The 21,048-nt window shown below is 36.8% G+C and overlaps 1 protein-coding gene across 1 annotated transcript in view; it reads left to right on the top strand.

The window, feature by feature from the left end:
- The window catches only part of LOC121381699 (protein cycle-like), a 34,053-nt gene extending 14,071 nt beyond the window's left edge, over positions 1 to 19,982 (top strand). Inside the window, exons 6-17 of the mRNA XM_041511044.1 lie at positions 874 to 966; positions 8,936 to 9,053; positions 9,704 to 9,874; positions 10,405 to 10,654; positions 11,352 to 11,458; positions 12,697 to 12,847; positions 13,568 to 13,647; positions 14,872 to 14,947; positions 15,861 to 15,918; positions 16,996 to 17,059; positions 17,784 to 17,852; positions 19,813 to 19,982. Coding sequence (XP_041366978.1) covers positions 874 to 966; positions 8,936 to 9,053; positions 9,704 to 9,874; positions 10,405 to 10,654; positions 11,352 to 11,458; positions 12,697 to 12,847; positions 13,568 to 13,647; positions 14,872 to 14,947; positions 15,861 to 15,918; positions 16,996 to 17,059; positions 17,784 to 17,852; positions 19,813 to 19,982 — 1,407 coding nt within the window. The remainder of the gene's footprint in view (positions 1 to 873; positions 967 to 8,935; positions 9,054 to 9,703; positions 9,875 to 10,404; positions 10,655 to 11,351; positions 11,459 to 12,696; positions 12,848 to 13,567; positions 13,648 to 14,871; positions 14,948 to 15,860; positions 15,919 to 16,995; positions 17,060 to 17,783; positions 17,853 to 19,812) is intronic.
- Positions 19,983 to 21,048: the final 1,066 nt, after the last annotated feature.

Below are 21,048 nucleotides of genomic sequence, written 5' to 3'. Positions count from 1 at the left end.
GGTTGTAGTGCGCCAATCGATGACGTTACGTCCCACTATAAGGGTAAAAAAATACTTTAGTTCTTAGAAATTTGTTTTGCATCGACAAAGCACACGGTACGCATACGGGAATTATATAAAACAGACAATACATTGACAACACACACACACAACACTGTAGGTGAAAATACACAAATAGCTTAATTAAAATATTTTTTTATATATTAATATATTTTAATATATAAGAAGAGTCATACCATATCAAAGAGCAAGTTCTAAGAAAGAAGGAAGTTAATCACTTAAAATCAGCATAGGCGTACGGGCTCTCATTTTTATGGTGTGTGTGTGTGTGTGTGTGAGAGGGCAGGCTGATTTTTGCCAAAATTAAACGGAAATCGTTAAATCTAGGCAACAGCATTTATTCATATTAGCATTACTGCCAAACAGCTATGTAGGGTTGCAAACAAATCACTATGGATATTTACATGAATTACAACCAATAGATTAATGGAAATACATGATGGAAAGCTTTCAGGCCTGCTAATTTATCCCAACTTTGAGGATTTACTTATAACAAGCAGCAACGATAGTTAAAACAATATTCGTTATTGTTTGTATAAAGGACTCGGGGCTGGAACCAGGAAATATTTAGAAGGGGGACTAACGAGAAAAGGGCATCCTGATGAAAAAATACGAAGAAAAAGACAGGCACTTTAATATTTAATTGGGCTGACCGGCCCCCTGATCCCTTCTTGGTTCCACCTCTGAGACTGGTACTGAAAGGTAAAATGATTTAAGAATGATTCAAGAAATATATATAAAATAAAATATAAAACCTCACCAAGAGGCGACCGCCTGCTACTGAGGGGTTTACCGTTCTCTGTTATGTTCCAGGCTGCTGAGGGGTTTCTGTTCGTCGTGGGGTGTGACAGAGGTAGAATTCTCTATGTGTCGGAATCTGTCAAAACGGTTCTCAACTTTTCACAGGTAAGCGAAATATTATTAGTTACCTATGTTTCCCACGACCCCCCCCCCCCCCCCCCAGTAATAATAACAACAAAACCCTTCATAAAAACACCGACAAAACCCCCAGAACAAAAATAAATAACATACTCCAAGACACTTCCAAACCCACACCTAAACGACATTATCCTTTGGTCTTTCCGCTGAACCATATGAAGTTGTGGAATTGTGTAGACAAAAAATGTATGCATTTATAGTTCAAGCAAATGGTGGAATAACTAACAGTTGGATCCCTCCTTTCATATTTAAACAAGATACATATTAGAGGTTGTTTACATTTCTGATAGACATAAACCATTTTATTGCCGCAAAAATTATTGACAAATGCAGCACTCCCTCCCCCATTTTGCTATGTACATTTATGAGATATTCAACTAAAATGAAGACGCCTAAAGCCCCAGTTGGCCTTAAAACCCCTCCTACATTCAGGTTTAGTAGCACTATATCGTTCTATTGATTCTTGCACAAACAGGCCAACATCGCAGAAAGAATTCAACCAAGGTCACGTAATCGCATAACATTTGATATTCGTTTTAAATGAATTGACTCAACTGCGCTCTGTTTACTGGATACATAGCTAAAACTTGCCGATTTTCACAAATTACAAAATCAATACGTTAGGTGAGACTTCGCATGAAGATCACAGGTGACGTTCTGCCTGGAAAACCAAATTTAGACCACCGAATGACGTTTTATTTATATTTTTTCCTGAATTCAAAAACTTGTATAATACACATTTAACAGTAATGTTACAAAAACCGGAATGCAATTATTTATGTTTGGCAATACAAATTTATACATCCGAAACTTCACAATTTCCTTTTGACATGCGGAAATGTTCCTAGGTGCTATGTTAAAGTTACAATAATGGTGGTTCCCACCAAACATATTTATTTCGTTTTTCTTTAAAACATAAAGTGTATACCTTCAGCTATATGCCTATAAAATTACAACCAAACAGTTCCATTTACTAGTAAACAAAAAGTATTTTAGGGGGAATCTTGAGAGTGTGTCACACGCATTAACTAGAGCCGTCACTGTTTTGTGCGTATACATTAAACACACTACGTTTCTTGCCATAATTTTGTATTATTTTTATTTATTATGTATATCTTTTTTTATAGTTTTTTTTTATTGTCCCCAGAAACATAAGCAAGGTCAAGGTTGGGACCTTGAATCATTGCTGTACATGGTATTGTTGTATATACATAAACGATACATAATTAAAGCTATACACTCGTATATAGTGTACTTATTAAAGAATATGTGTATATATATATATGCATGTACGTGTGTGTATGGGAGAGAGAGAGAGAGAGAGAGAGAGAGAGAGAGAGAGAGAGAGAGAGAGAGAGAGAGAGAGAGAGAGAGAGAGAGAGAGAGACACACACACACACACACACGGACGTGTGGAGTAACGGGGATGAAGCCGAAGATAGACGAAATGAAACACAAAGGGCGCGAGCCGTATGCACACATGCATAGTATTCAATATTAAGATGAAACAGATAGGCTTGACATGATACTGTAAAACGGGATATTGGCAATGCAAAAGCCTTACATAACTGAAGGGGAAATGTTCTGGAGACTAGGAAGAAGAGTACTAGAAATAGAAATAAAGAGTGAGAGAAGGAAAAACTAAACACATTTTATCAATAATGAATCTTAGCATTGCGTTTCTATTTCATCTGATCTTTTGTAATTTCGTTCTATATATTTGTGACGGTACATGCTCTTAATTTCTTTTCGCCTGTGGCGATATTAATTGTTTTAGAGGGCCGTGTGCAGTTCCAAAATGCACTTAGCCCAGATGGGCAACTTGTTACGTGATACCTTTGCGCGACGGTCATCGAGGCCATGTGGCTAGTAGTTACGTAATATCTCCGGTAGTGCTGTTTATGGCCAGGGGATTGCTCGCGGAAGGGCGACAGCCAGTCTGACGATCAGAGAAAAATATGCCGGCGTGGTGGTTGTGGAAAATCCACATGATACGTGAGGTACCGCCTTGTACCCCCAGGCGATATTCGCTGTCTCTGAGAGTTTTGAATAAATAGCTAGGATTTTAGATATATCGAGGAGAACCAAGAAGGAAGGCTTCCCGGGAACGTTAGTCCGTTTGGACTCTGGTAAATATATTATTTCTGCTCTGTTGTATAACCTTGATGTGATTGATGTGACTTTAAATATTTTAATACTGTATTATACCAATATTCTTTAGACAGTGTCTTCGGTCATCTGACGAAGTAAATCGTAGACTTATTGTTCTAACATTATACGAGTATTTGGTAATATAAAGCTTAGCCAGTCATCCTAGAGGACCTAGGTAAACTGTAGGTTATTGTCTTTATTGTGATAGGTACCAGTATTAATTCTGTGTTACAAGGTTATTGAATGAGTAGTTAGGGTTAATTAAAAATTAACCAGTTAGGCATAGAGCTGTAATTCCTTTATTAATTAAGTTCCCTTGGAAGCGTTTCTCCATTATCGCACGTGTGTGTGTTAGCGTTTCTCAATTATCACACGTGTGAGTGTTGTGTCACGGTGAAGTGATTAGCATATTGTGTAAACTAGACACCTAGAGATGAACTAATTAAGTGATCAGTTCTGGGTTGTTATTATTGTTGTTATTAATTAACTACTGCGGCAGTACATTTGTCAGCGTAGGTTAATACAGATTCCAAAGTGTATTGTGTTTTTGTTGTGTTTTCTAGTGAACTAAACATGCTATAATAATATATACTATATATAAGATCTTATCTCTGATCATACCTAGAGACGAGCCACAGCGGGTATAACCGCCTGTTACAGAGAGATCTAATAGATATACAGTTAGGAGAGATGTTTGGACAATCGTGTTTCATTCAGTTACGGGTATTGTAGAATCCCCGTGACAATATATAATACTTAATATTAATAATCAACCAATTAATAAAACAATTCTTTGCAGACAACTGACAAAGAAACAAAGATGGTGGCCATGCTATATTTGATGACAGATTATTCGGGAAACCCCTCTTGTCGTCCAGTGCAAGACTTTTTAAAAATTAGTTTAAAAATATTATTCTTGAGTTAATTATGCAAAAATATGCGTGCGATCGACTAATTTTGTATTATTTATTACAACTAAGTGTGAAAATAACAAAATATTGTAGTGTTAACCTAAGACCATTTAACATGAGAGATTATAACCACATTCATGTACCACCTGGTTATAGTATATAGTCAAATAATTACTTAAAAGGAATCGAATGATCATCGAAACCTTTATTCGTGATAATCTTTCTATCTATCTATCTAGCTTGCATTCAATCACTATATGTATTGTCAGTATATGATGACTAGATAAATTTCTATATTTTCCGTCACTGGCCAAACATATAGCTTTTTTGGGACCGAACTACTTTTACACTAGTACAATCAGCAATGGAAATATATATTTCCAGTTGACTCTTTTTATTTTTAAAAAACCCGTTTTAAATATACTTTTTATTTTTAAAATAAGAAATAAACTGTTATTTAAGAAATATTTAGTTTTGGTGCATATATATATATATATATATATATATATATATATATATATATATATATATATATATATATATACATATATCAACTATCACAAGAAAGAGCTCATTGGAAAATAAATATTTAAAAAAAAGGGAAAAAAAAGAGCTCATTGGAATAAATATAGCTGTGATTGCCATGCACTGATGAGTCACTGTTAAACCAGGTGTTCGCGAAAGTTAAGCATATCCGGTGGCACTCGTCATGAGTACTGCCACGACGGCTCTCAAGTCCGTCACGTCATCTAAAACGATAAAACAAATTTGCAAGAGTTTCACCACAGAGATAAAACAGTATGCACGTTCAAAGTACGAATCAGCATCAGACATCATTTCGGTCAGTTGTTTGAAATCTGCATACAATGAGAATGCCCTAATATTAGAAGTTGTAATATGTAGACACCAAATGCTGGAGCAGATCGTGTATTGCTCGACATAAAGGGAAAATTAAATATTGGAAAGTTGAAGTTATCCTTTTTGTCATACAGCTTAATTTGGAGGCCAATGCTGCTTTGAATCTCAATATAGATCGGGATATGTAACTGATTTAATACCTTCAGATGACTATTTTATTTCTAACTCTTGTGGGTAAACCAATGGAAGGTAATCTGTTATTCTGCTATTATTGAATGACACAAGATCATCAATATAGCGGAAAGTAAAGTCAAACGTTTTATCCAGATTCCTGTGTTTTGATTTAACCAGATTAATCGTACATTCTGATTCACGGCGAGTAGTGGAGCGCGGTTGGATTCCTATTTCCTGCCTATATATCCTATCCCCGAATTTGACATATATGCTGTCACTGAGGAAGTCCAGCATTTTACATACGTCTCTTTCAGTATACTTTAGTCTTGATTCACATCCAGTGTTTACGAATTGGCCAGTTCCGTAGAAGATAGTTATGTATTTATATCTTCGTTCAACGTTCTTTGTAACACATTCCCCGTTGATTAAGGAATGATGTTTTTCCATAAGTTTGTCTTGAGGAATTGTCGTGCATAATTTTTAAAAATCAAATGTTTTCATATTAGTGCACTTTGAGATTCCACATGTGATTAATACTAATTGTCTCGAAGACCTTTTGGCAATACATAGAATAGCCATCTTAGGTAGTGGTCAGGATAATGGTCAGTCGATGAGACAGGAATTTGGTGATGCATTTGCTGGACCCCGTGATGTATTTCTCCTTGCTTGGATTCTTTTGACGCAGAAGATGATTGCACATTAATAGCAAAGAACAGAAAAAAGTGGTTTATTTAACGACGTGCTCATTTTACGGTTATAACGGCGTCAGTCATATTGTTACGGACCACATATGTACTTAGAAAGGAAACCCCCTGCTACAACGTTTGATCAATTAGCAGCAAATGATCTTTTATATACACTCTCCCACAGCCAGGACAGTACACATCACAGGCTTTATTACACCAGTTGTTGAGCACTACCTCGATCCACGACCGACCGCGCATCAGGCGAGCACAACTGGGCTACATCCCGCCCCATACATTTTATAGCGGAGAAAAAGTTAGATTTTGTTCGAATTCCGTTATGAAGGTCGAAGCTTGTTGTCCCTAGACTGTTGTATCAGCACAAACACAGCTGATTGTTTGTGTTTTAATTAACAAGGGAAAGCTAAGCTAGAAGAAGCAAACACACAAAGAATGTGACAGTATTGGCGAGGTGGAGTCGGCCCTTAACGGACAAACACGAAGAGTCTCGGTTTTAGAGATCGTCTGCTAAAACCTGTTTAGACATCTGATTTTATCGATACTTTTTTATGGTTATGTCTAGAGAAAATATCTGGAGGTTGACATATTATTGGTTTGTCAGTTTTGCTGTTGTGAACGAAAACGTTTGCATTTTTGTACTCTTGTAATGTTTTACCGGTATATACATACTCTCCCACTCAACACATTTAAAAGTACGGCTATGTTAAACATAGGGGGTAGGGAGGCAGAAATGTAGCGAGTTTCTTCGAAGCTCATATGTCCGCATTATCAAATGTTTGACATCCAATAGCCAGTGAAGAAATATAAACTTTTAACGTATCAAATACGGATTCAGCTAAAGCTTACATTTTGTGATGTTTATAGTGTCTACCGCTGGACTGTTCAGGATTGAGAGTCCATTGGTTTCCATCCCGCCCATTCCCATTACATTCATTCAACATTAGGAGCCAAAACTAGTCTAACGAGCGAAACCTAACACTCGACCTCCTGAACGACATTGTGGCAGATCGATCAGCATCAAAAGAACGAAAGGAGAATGTTGCGCCCGCGAACCAAAACTTCCCTTCCTTGTGTAGCTTTGTCTGTCTGTTTGCCCGGTTTGGAGAATGTCCAAGGACAACTACTGAAATATCTTGTTTTGTTGACAAATTTTAACAGATTTCCAACGAGCCAAAACTAAACATGGGGTGAAGCTTTTGTTTGCCGTGTTGAAAACAGTGTTCTTTCTGTGTGCTGTGAACAGTCCGCGGAGGGATAAACGTTCTATAGACTTGCCAGACCGAGACTGTTTGTAGAGGATAGGCGGGGTTCGTCTTCTAAAAGGCGCCCCAGATTGATTGAGGAAATGATGTCTCCACACTGTTAAGATACATGTAAAACTTTTAAAGTACATGCGTTTTTATCACTTACGTTTTATTTGAAACATCTTTGCACAAAATAATTGTTTTCAATAAAAAAAAAATGTATGTATGTATGGATGTATGGATGGATGTATTGATGTATGTATGTATTGATGTATGCATGTATTGATGTATGTATGTATTGATGTATGAATATCTATATATTGTATGTATGTCGAGGTTGACTGTTAGTGTTACATACATAGATATTAACGCACTGACGCAGGGGATAATTAAATCCTTTCTGAACTCACAAATTGTCCCATGCCGTTGCTGGGACTCGAACCTATGGCACCGAATCGCCCGCAACTTTGCAGACTTGCCACGATACCTTTTGAGCTATTGAGGCATCCATGTATGTATATGTATGTATGTATGTATGTATGTATGTATATGTGTATGCTTGTATACCTATCTGTCTTTCTGTCTGTCTGTCTCGCTCTCTGTCTGTCTGTCTGTCTGTTTGCAATAACATACGTTCTCAATGAGACAAAAATTTCAAAAGTGCAAAATATGACACACAACAGCATTTAATTCGGAAACAGTTTATTTTGTTTTCATTCCCTTTTTTATTGTTTCACATTCGAGAACGATGTTATTGCTGAAATGTTGCTGTGTTGTGAAATGTATGTACGGGACAAATATCGTGTATTGTTCCAGTGAGTATAACAGACCATCATGATCACAGTCGCCCTCAATCTAAACAACGACTTTGTAAATCATTTACACTGAACACACACCAACTCAGAATGTAGGTCACCGACCCCTGGGGTCTTCGTAGACATATGATCTGTTCTTGGCAAATATTTAAAGATTTAGTTTTCTCATATTAATTTTGTAAAAAACAAATTTGTGTTTCCGTAACTGAATATGATGATTTTAAAACTCCATCCGGCTCTGTAATCCTTTTTATTTAAAAAAGGAATCCATGCTGTTGTATACTTTAGTGAATTTTGTTTTTAAGCAAAAGAATTCTGTTCAAACAAATGCCAAATAGTAAAAAAAATCGATGTCTCCATCCTTTTTATCCACCATCTTAAATATTGGGCAGCCATAATAGAAAAGATCAACCGAATATTAAAACATATTTATTTACTAATAAAAGTAACTAGAAAGTAGTTTGAAGGGTCAACAATATCATATGTTGTATTTATCGTAATAGTTAAAAATATTGATTAGTCCTTTTACCAACATTTTTGCTAAAAAACAGACAATAGAAGTGCATACCCAATACAGGCACATGTAAAATATACTAGATCCCCCCCCCCCCCCCCCCAACCCCCAAAAAACAAAGAACAAAAGACCTCAAGAAAAACAGAAATGCATACCCAATATTGATAATACAGGCACATGTAAAATATATTAGACAAAAAAACAAACAAAAAACCCTCAAGAAAAACAAAACAAAACCCAACTGAAAAACCCAACAAAAGAAAACAAAAATAAAAACAACATAAACCAACCAACCAACCAACCAACAAACACACAAACTAAACATGAATCGATTCCGCACGCAATGTTTGCGTTGTTAACAACATCATATTAAAACTGTAATGAGTAAATGAAATGTAAATCAATGCAACGAGTACAGCCAAATTTTTTGTTTTGAAGTCACATGCTCCAAGTGACAATATCTTAACACTCTTCCAGGAGCCGGGGTACCGAACACTTAACTGCATGAAAAAAATATTATGCTAATTATTCGTCATGTGTGACGTAACGCTTCTTGTTGTTTTAGACGGAGCTGATTGGTCAAAGTCTGTTCGACATCCTGCACCCTCGTGACATCACCAAGGTCAAAGAGCAACTATCTGCATTTGATATCACTCCGAGAGAAAGACTTATTGATGCGAAAAGTAAGATATAGTTGATTAAAAATACATTTACTGGCTGTTACTGTTACCAGTTGGCCTATTAATTTTTTATTATAATTCTCTTCCCAACTCTCAGCCAAATATAACCTATAGTCCATCCCACTAGGTAATGTCTGACTATGGTATGCACTACACTATATTTATTTATTAACCGATTGCACGCACAACTAGTTTGTTTTTGTTATTTCCAAAACACTTCTACTTTTAATTTTCCTTCAAATGAAACTGAAATTATTTACAAAAACAATATTCATGGAGGCTAGGAAGAACTATAGACAGACCCTTTCACAATGTAAGAAATAATGCCCATTATAGTTAGTTCGTTTGAATAAAAACAATTGCTGGGTCTCTCTCTCTCTCTCTCTCTCTCTCTCTCTCTCTCTCTCTCTCTCTCTCTCTCTCTCTCTCTCTCTCTCTCTCTCTCTCTCCTCTCTCTCTCTCTCTCTCTCTCTCTCTCTCTCTCTCTCTCTCTCTCTCTCTCTCTCTCTCTCTCTCTCTCTCTCTCTCTCTCTCTCTCTCTCTCTCTCTCCAAAATTGTCAAAACAACGTATATTATACACCAAACAGCCATAGTTTAAATTTGTCTGAATTGCTATTATGTAAAGTGTCCTTTCCTTTCCGTTTCCATTCAGCTATGATGCCGGTGAAGACGGAGGTTCAGCAGAACGCGTCCAGCATGTGTCCGGGTGCGCGGCGATCCTTCTTCTGTCGCATCAAGTGTGGCAGCTCGGACTCACCAGAAAACACCCTCAACATCAAGACGGACTTGGAGTCGTACATATTGAGTCAGCAGAAAGTTAATAGTGGTCAGTAGCTTCCCCTTTCAGTATAAAACAGATCTGATTATTTATGGCGAATGTTTTTCTTTCATGTTAATTAATACATTTTGTACGTCTCTTAGAAGTTATGTGACCATTGAAAAACAAGATTGAATGTATTTAATGTACATGTTCGTGAAATTATAAAATATCGGTCGATAGGTTTGTTTGTCTGTCTGACTGTCTGTCGGTTTCTCTGCCTGCACGGGCTATATGAAATAGCGGTCACGTGACGATTGATGTTTTTGTTGTAATATAGAACGAGAACTTCGTGGTGATCGACTGCACGGACTACATGAAGTCGTGGTCACGTGACGATTGATGTTTTTGTTGTATTACAGAACAAAACAAGAACTACGTGGTGATTCACTGCACGGGCTACATGAATTCGTAGTCACGTGACGATTGATGTTTTTGTTGTATTACAGAACAGAACAAGAACTTCGTGGTGATTCACTGCACGGGCTACATGAAGTCGTGGTCACGTGACGATTGATGTTTTTGTTCTATTACAGAACAAAACAAGAACTACGTGGTGATTCACTGCACGGGCAACATGAAGTCGTGGTCGGAGACGAAGCTGTGCCTGGACGAGGACAGCGACACTGAGGCCTACGGCTCCAACTTCAACTGTCTCGTCGCCATCGGGCGCGTCCAAAAACAGAACACCTTCAGCTCGGATCACGGCAACAACAGCAACACCAGGTTCATGGAGTTTACCGCACGGCATAGCGTTGATGGAAAGTTCACCAACGTGGATGAAAAGTTCGTGTAGACATACTGACAAATGCTTTCAGTTTTAGTATGCCGTTACGCCACGCCACTATAATACACACGATATGACACAATTTTACACTACCCTACACTACCCACTGAGTCATTAAACTCGCTCTGGATGGGAACCATTACTGGGAGGTGAACCCAGTACCTACCAACCGTTGGTTTAAGTACTACCTCACCGAGGCCGGCATCGCTCTGTGCCTGTTCTACCTTAACCCACGCTACGGTACACGAAACTACAATACAACACAGTAGACTAAACTAGATCCCATCATATCACACCTATTCAGCACCAGATTACACCACACGATATACTGGAAATCATACGACACAACACATATACAAAACCACAGACGCTCGACATCAGATCAACTCAGATCAAATCCTGGCCGACACTCCACACGAGATCAGAACACACCACATGCCACACCACACACTACACAACACCATAGTACACGACATCACACTAGACTATTTCAGATAATATAGAATAGTCAGGACATCATACTCTCGTAAATAATGTATGCATAGTCCGTCTCGACCTTCAGAAAGGTGGTTTTCTCCAAGATATTTGGTTGGCTAACCAGTAACATGTAACGAACTCATTTTATTCTCGTCCTGTGAACTTTATTTTTGTGGAAATATAATCTAATGATTTAATTCAACTGTCTACATGTTTCAGGGCAACATTCATCCTGGGATACCTTCCCCAGGAGCTGCTAGGGACGTCCCTTCACGAGTACTACCATGCAGAAGATATGATCAGCATGACAGCTTTTCAGAAAAAAGGTAATACAATTTGAACGCTCGATTAAAGGGACTATCTTGATTGTCAAAATTATGTCAACGAACAGATACTTTTTAATGGCTGTAATTACATATTAAATATATGTTTCTAAATGAAATATTAGTGATTGTATTTTAAACATGTTTCTAATTGTTCTAGTATATGAAATGAGTCACACTTCATTTTAGTTCCTAATATGTACCAAATCCAGTTTGGGCTACTTACAAACACTAGGATGATCAGAAACACATTCATTATACAGACACTGATAGTCAAAACATGAAAATACAAGTCATTACAAAACGTATTAGTTAAAAAATATTTTACAATGCAACAAGGAAGGAAATGTTTTATTTAACGACACACGCAACACATTTTATTTACTGTTATATGGAGTCGGACATATGGTTAAAGGCCACACAGATATTGAGAGAGGAAACCCGCTGTCGCCATTTGATGGGCTACTCTTTTCAATTAGCAGCAAGTGATCTTTTATATGCACCATCCCACAACACTTACCACGGCCTTTGATACACCAATCGTGGTGCACTGGCTGGAGCGAGAAATAGCCCAATGGGTCCACCGACGGAGATCGATCCCAGACCGACCGACTGTGCTTCGTCCCGCCCACAATGCAACACACTCAGGACAGTCCCTTTAAGTTCAGACGGTCAGTTGTCACTCACATTTGCTAGATTAATTCATACGCTACATATTAAACCCAATGTGCACTTCGAGAACCAGATAAATAGTTTACAAAACACACACAGCATAAAACAACAAAAAGAAAAACAACTATTAAACAATAAGTAAAAGATGAAGGGTGCCACCATTGGGTACATCACCACAACAACTATCTGAATACCCATTGCATTAATTTGTCGAACATGTCCTGGAGTGGAAGTCCTCCTACACACAATGCTTTATCATTTTGGAAGTGGGAGTCGTCTTGTAAACGAAACACTTGACAGAAATTCATGGGAGCAATGCTCACGAACTTGTCAAAATACCATTTTCAATCTACCTTGCATAAATATACGATTTGGAATTTGATAACTGCTTTGACCTTCAGATTAAAAACAACAAAAGACGTCAGAAGATGCCACGATGTTTAAGGACACCCCAGCACAAAAAATAGGAACTCAATCGTGTCACAGACATGGGAATGGGTCATGACAGAATAGAGCACATAATTAGATTATGTTTTTCTTTAAATTATGTTTACTGTTCTTTTTTCCAGTGCTGGAATCGAAAATAAAACTAGAATCGGGCGTGTATCGATTTCGATGTAAAGATGGCAAGTACATTCATCTGAAGTCGACGTATTGCTGTTTTCAGAATCCGTGGACTAAGGAAACAGATTTTATACTTTCAACTAACGTGGTCGTACAGTACGTATCCTCGACTCCCTAGTTATTACAAATTTTCGTTTTCAAATTAACCTTGTTACACGCCCAAGGACAGTGGTATTGACCCGACGCTCGCTGTATTGGTCCGAGGCAACACCAAGGGCCAATACAAGTAGTTTACATCAATAACCGAGGTAATAAATAAAATAACAAACTTGGTACGAGTTACTAAATTTATAAAGATATATTTATGTCTAAAACTCGAGACAAGTGAACATTATTACACGAAGAACATAAATTTCATAACTGGTAATTTCGTCAGAGTTTGCTGGAGCAAATCCTCAAATTCGGGAAAATACGATAAAGATATTCGAGCAAAATGAGCTAGCCTGAAAGCATGCATTTCCATCATTCTACCCACAGCATTAGTTGTAATCATATTAAAATGCGTTTGGAACCCTACACAGCTGTTTGGCACTAATGCTAATATGAATAAATGTTGTTATCTGCCCCCCCCTCCCCCCCAACACACTACAAATATATGTTTATTCTCTATTTCTTTCCATCTCTTTCTGTCTCTCTGTTACTGTATCTATCTGTCTGTCTCTCTGTCTGTCTCTATCTCTCCCTTTCTCTTTCTCTCTTGCGCTGAGTGTGTGTGAGTGTGTGTGAAAGTAGTCTGTCTTTAAATTTATTAGCTGGATTATATATACTCTTTTTATTATTAAACTGATTTGCTCTTGTGAATATTTGTTGTTACAGAATTCAAGATGTGTCAAGTTCGGGACAAGCAGTGGACGATGAGCTCGTTGCCATAGAGACAGCTAAAGAGTCGTTAGCTGGTAAGTGACCCATGCAGGTGCTAGTAGTGTGGCAATCCTCCTACACCAGTACAGGAAGGATAAAGTTGTCTTGTGCCGTGCTTGTATCAGCTATAAGTATATGTAACACATTTATTTATTCTGAAGAATAATATATATACATATATATATTTTAACCGACACCACTAGAGCACATTAATTTATTAATCATCGGCTAGTGGATGTCAAATATTTGGAAATTTGGACAGTTTTAAAAAGGAAACTCGCTACATATTTCCATTAGTAGCAAATGATCTTAAATATGCACCATCCCACAAACAGAATAGCACACACCACGGCATTTGATATTCTAGTAGTGGTGAAATGGCTGGAACGAGAAATAGCACAATGGAGCTACCAACGAGAATCGATCCTAGCGCTTTACCACTGGGCTACGTATTGCCCCAGGAGCAGAATAGCTCTGAACTGTAACAAAATGAGCAAATTTTTAAAGATACTTAAATTTAATCTAAATTTTAAATATATTTATCATCTAATTTTTATACTTTATACGGCTGTTTTCACCGAGTTTTATTATAAATGTTTGTTGTTTTTTTATCCTGAGGGAAATCATTCATCGTTTTGTTTTGTTTTATGCACTTACCCAGTAAACGAGCCAGTGCACCACGACTAGTATATCAAATGTCGTGGTATGTGCTATCCTATCTGTGGAATGGTGCATATCAAAGATCCCGGTTTCCTCTATATGACTATATGCCAAAAATTACCAAAATGTTTCACATCTAATAGCCGAGGGGCCGAACGTAGCCCAGTGGTACAGCGCTCGCTTGATGTGCGGTCGGTTTACGGTCGATCCCTGTCGGTGGCCCCACTGGGCTATTTTTCGTTCCAGCCAGTGCTCCACATCTGGTTTAACAAAGGCCGTGGTATGTACTATCCTATCTGTGGGATGGTGAATATAAAAAATCCCTTGCTGCTAATCGAAAAGAGTAGTGGGTTTCCTCTCTCTACATCTGTGTGGTCCTTAACCATATGTCTGACACCATATAACCGTTAAATAGAACATTTCCTTCCTTCCAGTAGCCGATGATTAATAATTCAATGTGCTCTAGTGGTGTCGTTAAACAAAATAACTTCTTTCTTACCCAATAAACGATATTTCTGGCATTAAATATTCATTCATCCATTCATTCATCCATTCTTTCATTCATTCATTCATTTATTCATTCATTCATTTGTTTCTAGGCATGTGTGCTGCCTCAGGAACAGACGTTGCCATGGTTGGACAAGAACTAGAAGATGATGCTTTCGACTCGAGCAAGTAAGATTTATTAGTTCCCTACCGGACCAGGGGATTCTTAGAATTCCTGTTAAATATAACAGTATTTACTACCATGTAAGACCAGTAAAAGTGTAAAGTAAAGTGACACTGGGCAACCATTTTATTAATAAAAACCATATCCATATTAAACTAACTGAACAGCAATACTAAGACTTATTCTATATAAACACTTTGTTAGCAGCAGTGTTATATAAAACACCACCACCAACAGTTAACAATAAGATGACGTCACGTCATTCTGACGTCGTTGAGACAGATTAATTAAACATTGTCATTTCTATTAATATCATTTTATCATATGTTTAGGATCTATAGTACATGCAAAAGTAGTCTAAAATGAACAAGTTAATGCATAGAAAAATTGCGTAAGACCAGACGTTAAATCACTAACTGAACATATTGAAATTGTAAAGTAGAAAGTCACATTTCAAGTATAAAAAGATAATAATAATAATGCAATTTTGTTAAATTACTATAAAGACAAGATTATTAAATGATCTAACATTGTATATACAACATTGTTTCAATGCACAGAAATACAAAGTAATCCCACTGTACTATATTTATAATCTTACTATGTGATTAAGATATATTTGTCTCAAATAAAACGTTGTCGTTAAGTTCATGTGGTGTTTTAATTTGTAATTCGTGTATCCAAAATATTTCCATTACTAGGCGGCAGTGTTCATCATTGTTCACTATATATACACTAGTACGTTTCGATTGAAAGACCTGACTTGTAACGTATCTGTATGATGTTCATTATATATACACTAGTGTGTTTCGATTGAAAGACCTGACTTGTAACGTATCTGTATGATGTTCATTATATATACATTACTGTGTTTCGATAGAAAGACCTGCCTTGTAATGTATCTGTGTTATTTTCTAGGAATGTGTTAATGACTGCAGACAGCAGTATGATCAACAGAGATGGGTCACCTTTATCGGTGAGTATCTTCGTTTGTGCTGTATACATCTACAATGATTCTTAAAGTATTTGAAATGTTTTACAATCATAGAAAGAAAGCTTTGTTAAACACCTTTCTCCCTGACTCACCCTTCTTGTATCTCCATGTATCTTCAAGGTCTCGGTCTCTCTCTCTCTCTCTCTCTCTCTCTCTCTCTCTCTCTCTCTCTCTCTCTCTCTCTCTCTCTCTCTCTCTCTCTCTCTTTATTATATGCACGATCTCACAGAAGACGGGATAGTATATACCACGGCCTTTGTTACACCAGTTATGGAGCACTGGATGGGACAAGATTATAGCGCAATGGGCCCACAACGGGGATCGATCTCGCACCAGGCGAGCGCTTTACCTCTAGGCTATGTCGCACCCTGTCTGCTAATTTATTTATAGCGTTATTAATTTTTACTTCTTACACACCCGTTGGTGAGAACATCATTCGTTAGTTTTGATAAGACATACTAGTTTACACATGTACGTGTGTTAACAATTTCAAGACATACGACTGGCTGATCCTAGGTGATGACCAGGTCACCAATGCCATGCATCCAATGAAAAACAGCACGATCGAAATCAAGTACACTCTGACGTATAGTTAACCTGACAATCATAAGTTTGTCTGTGACGCGTACGTTAGCTATAAGTACAAAGGCTGTAAATATCTTTTAGTAGAAAAAGATGTTAAAATGTGCTTAAAACCTGGTTTTTGAGGATATGTAAGAAATAAAATAATACATTAGTGTCCGTTAGATACCATTTATTGTTTGTTGTTTGAAAACGTATGAAACTCGCTTTCGCTCGTATCTAACGGCCACGAATGTATTATTTTATTTCTTACATATCCTCAAAAACCAGGTTTTAAGCACATTTTAACATCTTTATTAAGCACATTTTAACATCTATATATTATTCTCTATATATAATTTTTTTGAATTTTTGTGTATTTATAATTATTTTCCTTTTAAAATTTTTAATTATTATTCATCACGTTTTTAACCGGTGTATAATTATGTACTGTCACGTTTTAACCGTTATATTATAATTTTTTGTCTGATATTTTAGACACATTATTCAAGCCAGCATGCTGATCCTGAAGTATTGGCCGTTTCTGCACCACCACCGTCTGGTATGTTGAAGTATATACTAACCGTCGGATTGGTGAACTACTAACGAATAGAAAGCAAAGCCAGTTTCAACTAAATATAAAATAATGTCAGTCAAAGTGTTTTATAGAATCCAATTGTTTAAAACATGACCTCATTTCAATAAAAGTGACTTTATACAAGACCCCCATTCAATCAAATTATCTTTTATTACATATGACCCTAATCCAAGCAAATTATCTTATAAATAACCAGAGGCGGATCTGGGGTGGGGTGGGGGGGGGCAGGGTCCCGGCCCCCTAAATTTTGTAACAGTTATCATTTTATTATATATTAATTTTCATTTTTTTTACGATCCCCTCCAAACTTCCCCCAAAGTTCCATTGGCATTCCGCCTCATGTTATTGGGGCCCCCCGAAATGGATTTTCTGGATCCGCCACTGATGACCTCATTTCAGTAACAGCGATTTTATATATGACCTCCTTTCAAAAAATATTTGCCATGAACATAGCCTCATTTTTATCAAATTGTCTTCTATATAATCTCATTTCAATAAATACATCTGGTACGTGACCTTTTTTGAATAAAGTTATCTTAGATATGACCTCATTTCAATCAACTGGTTTTTTTAAATGACCTCATGTCACTTTATATATGACCATATTTCAATCAAATTGTATTCTACGTGACCTAATTCTGATGACAGTTTCTTATACATGACCTAAATATGTTTTTCTTATGTGCAGATGTGGTTACGATTAGCGTGCATGATGTCACAAAATTGAACGGAATCTGTGTGACACCTCATGATCAGAGTAAGTTATGTTGCTTGGTAATATCACTATCTGTGTATCTGAAAGGGCCTGTCGTGGGTTTGTTGCCATTGTGAAGATATTCTCGACTAACAGACACGTTTTAATAACTACAGTCACATATTAAATACACTTTTTTCAGTGTCTCTGTATTAAATGTATATCTGATCGTCTTATTGTTTGTACTAGGTCAAACTTAATTGTTTTGTTTATCGACACCACTAGAGCACATTAATTTATTAATCATCGGCTATTGGATGTCAAACATTTGGTAATTTGAATGAATGAATGAATGAATGAAAGTTTAACGACACCCCAGCACGAAAAATACATCGGCTGTTGGGTGTCAAACTATTGTAATGGAAACAAATAAGGTGATGATCAACATCAATATAAAAATTCAAGATTTAAACAAAAACAGCGCAAAGAACTGTACAAAAATACAAATATCACAGATAGATACTGACTTTTACTCAAAATTTCAATTTGTGCTGTATTGGCCATTCTCAAAGAGAATGTTACACCCCTGCACCACGGTGAGGTTACAGCACGCACAGGAGATTTGGTAATTTTGACATATATATATATATATATATATATATATATATATATACTTAGAGAGGAAGCCCGCTACATTTTTCCGTTAGTAGTAAGGGATCTTTTATATGCACCATCCCACAGACAGGATAGCACATACCACGGCTTTTGATATACCAGTCGTGGTACACTGGCTGGAACGAGAAATAGCCCATTGGGCCCACCGACAGAAACTTAATTTTATTCCCTAATATATTTCGTTTACACACCAGTCTTGAGAGACCAAATCCAGTGTGGGCTACTTAACAAACATTAGGATGACCAGAAACACACCGAATGATATACAGACATTGATATTCTAAAGAAGAAACTACATATAGTATGTAAGTTTAATAGATAAAAAATGTATTAGTCCGAGACATCTTACAAAGGCAGTAGACTCAGGACAGTCGCTTGAACAAAATAGGACTTTATAAATATCTTTATCATCCATTAAAGGCTTTTGTAGGAGATATCGCTGACACTATAATTTGCGATATCTCCTGCGATATTCTCCTAGGAGATATCGCTTCTTATAATCTTGATTGGTCAAATTTTAATCACATGACATTATTTTGTTACGTCACTGTTTATGTTTCAGTGCTAAACCTATCATTAGTGATGTCACGCCACTGTCGTTCTGCTAGTTAGCGAGTGTACCGCTGCCAAATATAGTGACATTCAACCCACATTACTGACATTGTTTACAAATGTTGCAAATGAAAAGTAGGCCTATGATAATGGATGATAAAAAGAATACCCCCTCACGTCTTGTGATATCATACTTTATCAGCCCTCGTAAATAAACGTATAAAAATTCTCGGCAAGCCTCGAATTTCATATTTTTATCAACTCATGCTGATAAATTATGATATCACAAGACACTCGGGGAGTTTCCTCTATATATAATGTTTAGAACTAGTGGATGTCATCTTCGTTTTTGTCAGTGTTTAGTTAAGTGCACATATATTACTTTTAGGTGCTAAACTATCTTGTATTAAATTATATAAACTTACTTAAATATTCTGTAAATAATTTATTTATAATTTTTGTGATGATTAATTTGTATTTTGTACGATTCCTTTGCTCTGTTGTTCATTAATAGCGGTTATTAAAGGCTTCTTTAGTGGCATGGCTCATTTGGACCTGTCTCTGCTACAATCGTTCAAGTGATCCCATTTAAAAAAAACCCCCAGCAAAAAGCATTGTTTACTATTTTTATCTCATGAATGCAAAACGTTTATTGGGGTGCACTTTCCAGAAGTTGATTCATGTGCCTTTTTGTCCTTGATTCCCTCTCTGAAATATTTTTTGATTCCGCCCTTGGTATTTCTGATGTCAATACAAGCTGTTAAAACAAGTGGTTTAATTTCGTACGTTTTTGCAGATGTTCTTCTAGAGAATTTCATCCCCGAACAAGTAGCAAACGACATGCAGTGTTTCGGAATTGGCGGCAACGACGAGGAGACCCTGGCTTCGTTTTTTATGAGTTTACTGGATGAGGATGGCGGCCTAGGAGGACCTGTTGACGTAAACAGTTTTCCATGGACTGTTTAAACACTGCTTTACAGCAATTCACTGTTGACTTTACGACACCCACTCAAGCACAGCAAATACTGCTTACAGAACATTGCGGTCTTGACTTTCTGATATGTACGATTCATGAATGTCATGTCAAAATATCATGAATTTCATGTCTTGAATGTAATGAATTTCATGTCGAAGTGTCATGAATTTCTCATCTGAATGTCATGATTTCCATTTTTAAGTTGCACGTACAATTTATGTATTGGCTTTATCATAAGATTTCACAAAATGTCATCTCTAAATATCTTGATATTCGTGTCTACATTACATGATATTCTTGCCTTCATTTCGTGAATTTCTTGTATTCACTCATAATTGACCTGGTATCACTGTTTCTTAGTGAACAAAAGGTATACAATCAATACCCATGTCCTAATGTAGCGGAACAGGTATACAAACAGAACACTGCCATTTTGATTAATGCCAGGTTTTTCGGATTGTCTGTTGGTGGTAATATTTAGATTTTAATACATATACTTACTTTTAAATGGTGCATGGTACAAAATGTAAAGCCATAAAATACGATACCACCGTGAAGCTACTGAACAAATATAATGGTCGACTGACCCGACATCTTTTTCTACAGCCCATAGTAATTTTTTCCTTGGATGAAATACAGTTATCTACTTTCTCAAAAATTATCCTTTGTGTTTCGAGGTCTCCATTTCAAAGTTCTTCTATCGTTAACCAGACTGCACGGCCACTATCTACTTTATCGGCGAGAGTCCCATATTGAATACTCACAAGGTTGCAGTGGAAGAACTTAGAACAATAAACAAATATAAGTGTGTTGTGGAAATATACTTTTAGAAGAAGTAATATATATTTAAAATGACAGTGTAAAGTGGCTGGTTTCGAACCGACTGCATAGATTATTCGCATGGCATTTGATAGTCCAGCGTCTTATCCACTCGGCCAATGTGACTTTTACATATTATTCTAGAAAGATCCTTAGACAAAACTAGCCGCTGTGGTACAAGATGGTAGTAGACCAACAGATGGTAGAGTAGATTTAGATAAATCACTAGTAGATTTC

The sequence above is a fragment of the Gigantopelta aegis genome, chromosome 9 (genome assembly GCF_016097555.1).
Source record: "Gigantopelta aegis isolate Gae_Host chromosome 9, Gae_host_genome, whole genome shotgun sequence".
In the NCBI taxonomy this organism is placed as follows: domain Eukaryota; kingdom Metazoa; phylum Mollusca; class Gastropoda; order Neomphalida; family Peltospiridae; genus Gigantopelta; species Gigantopelta aegis.
Note: the sequence above shows the minus strand (reverse complement) of the source record. Positions and strands in the feature narration are given on the sequence as shown.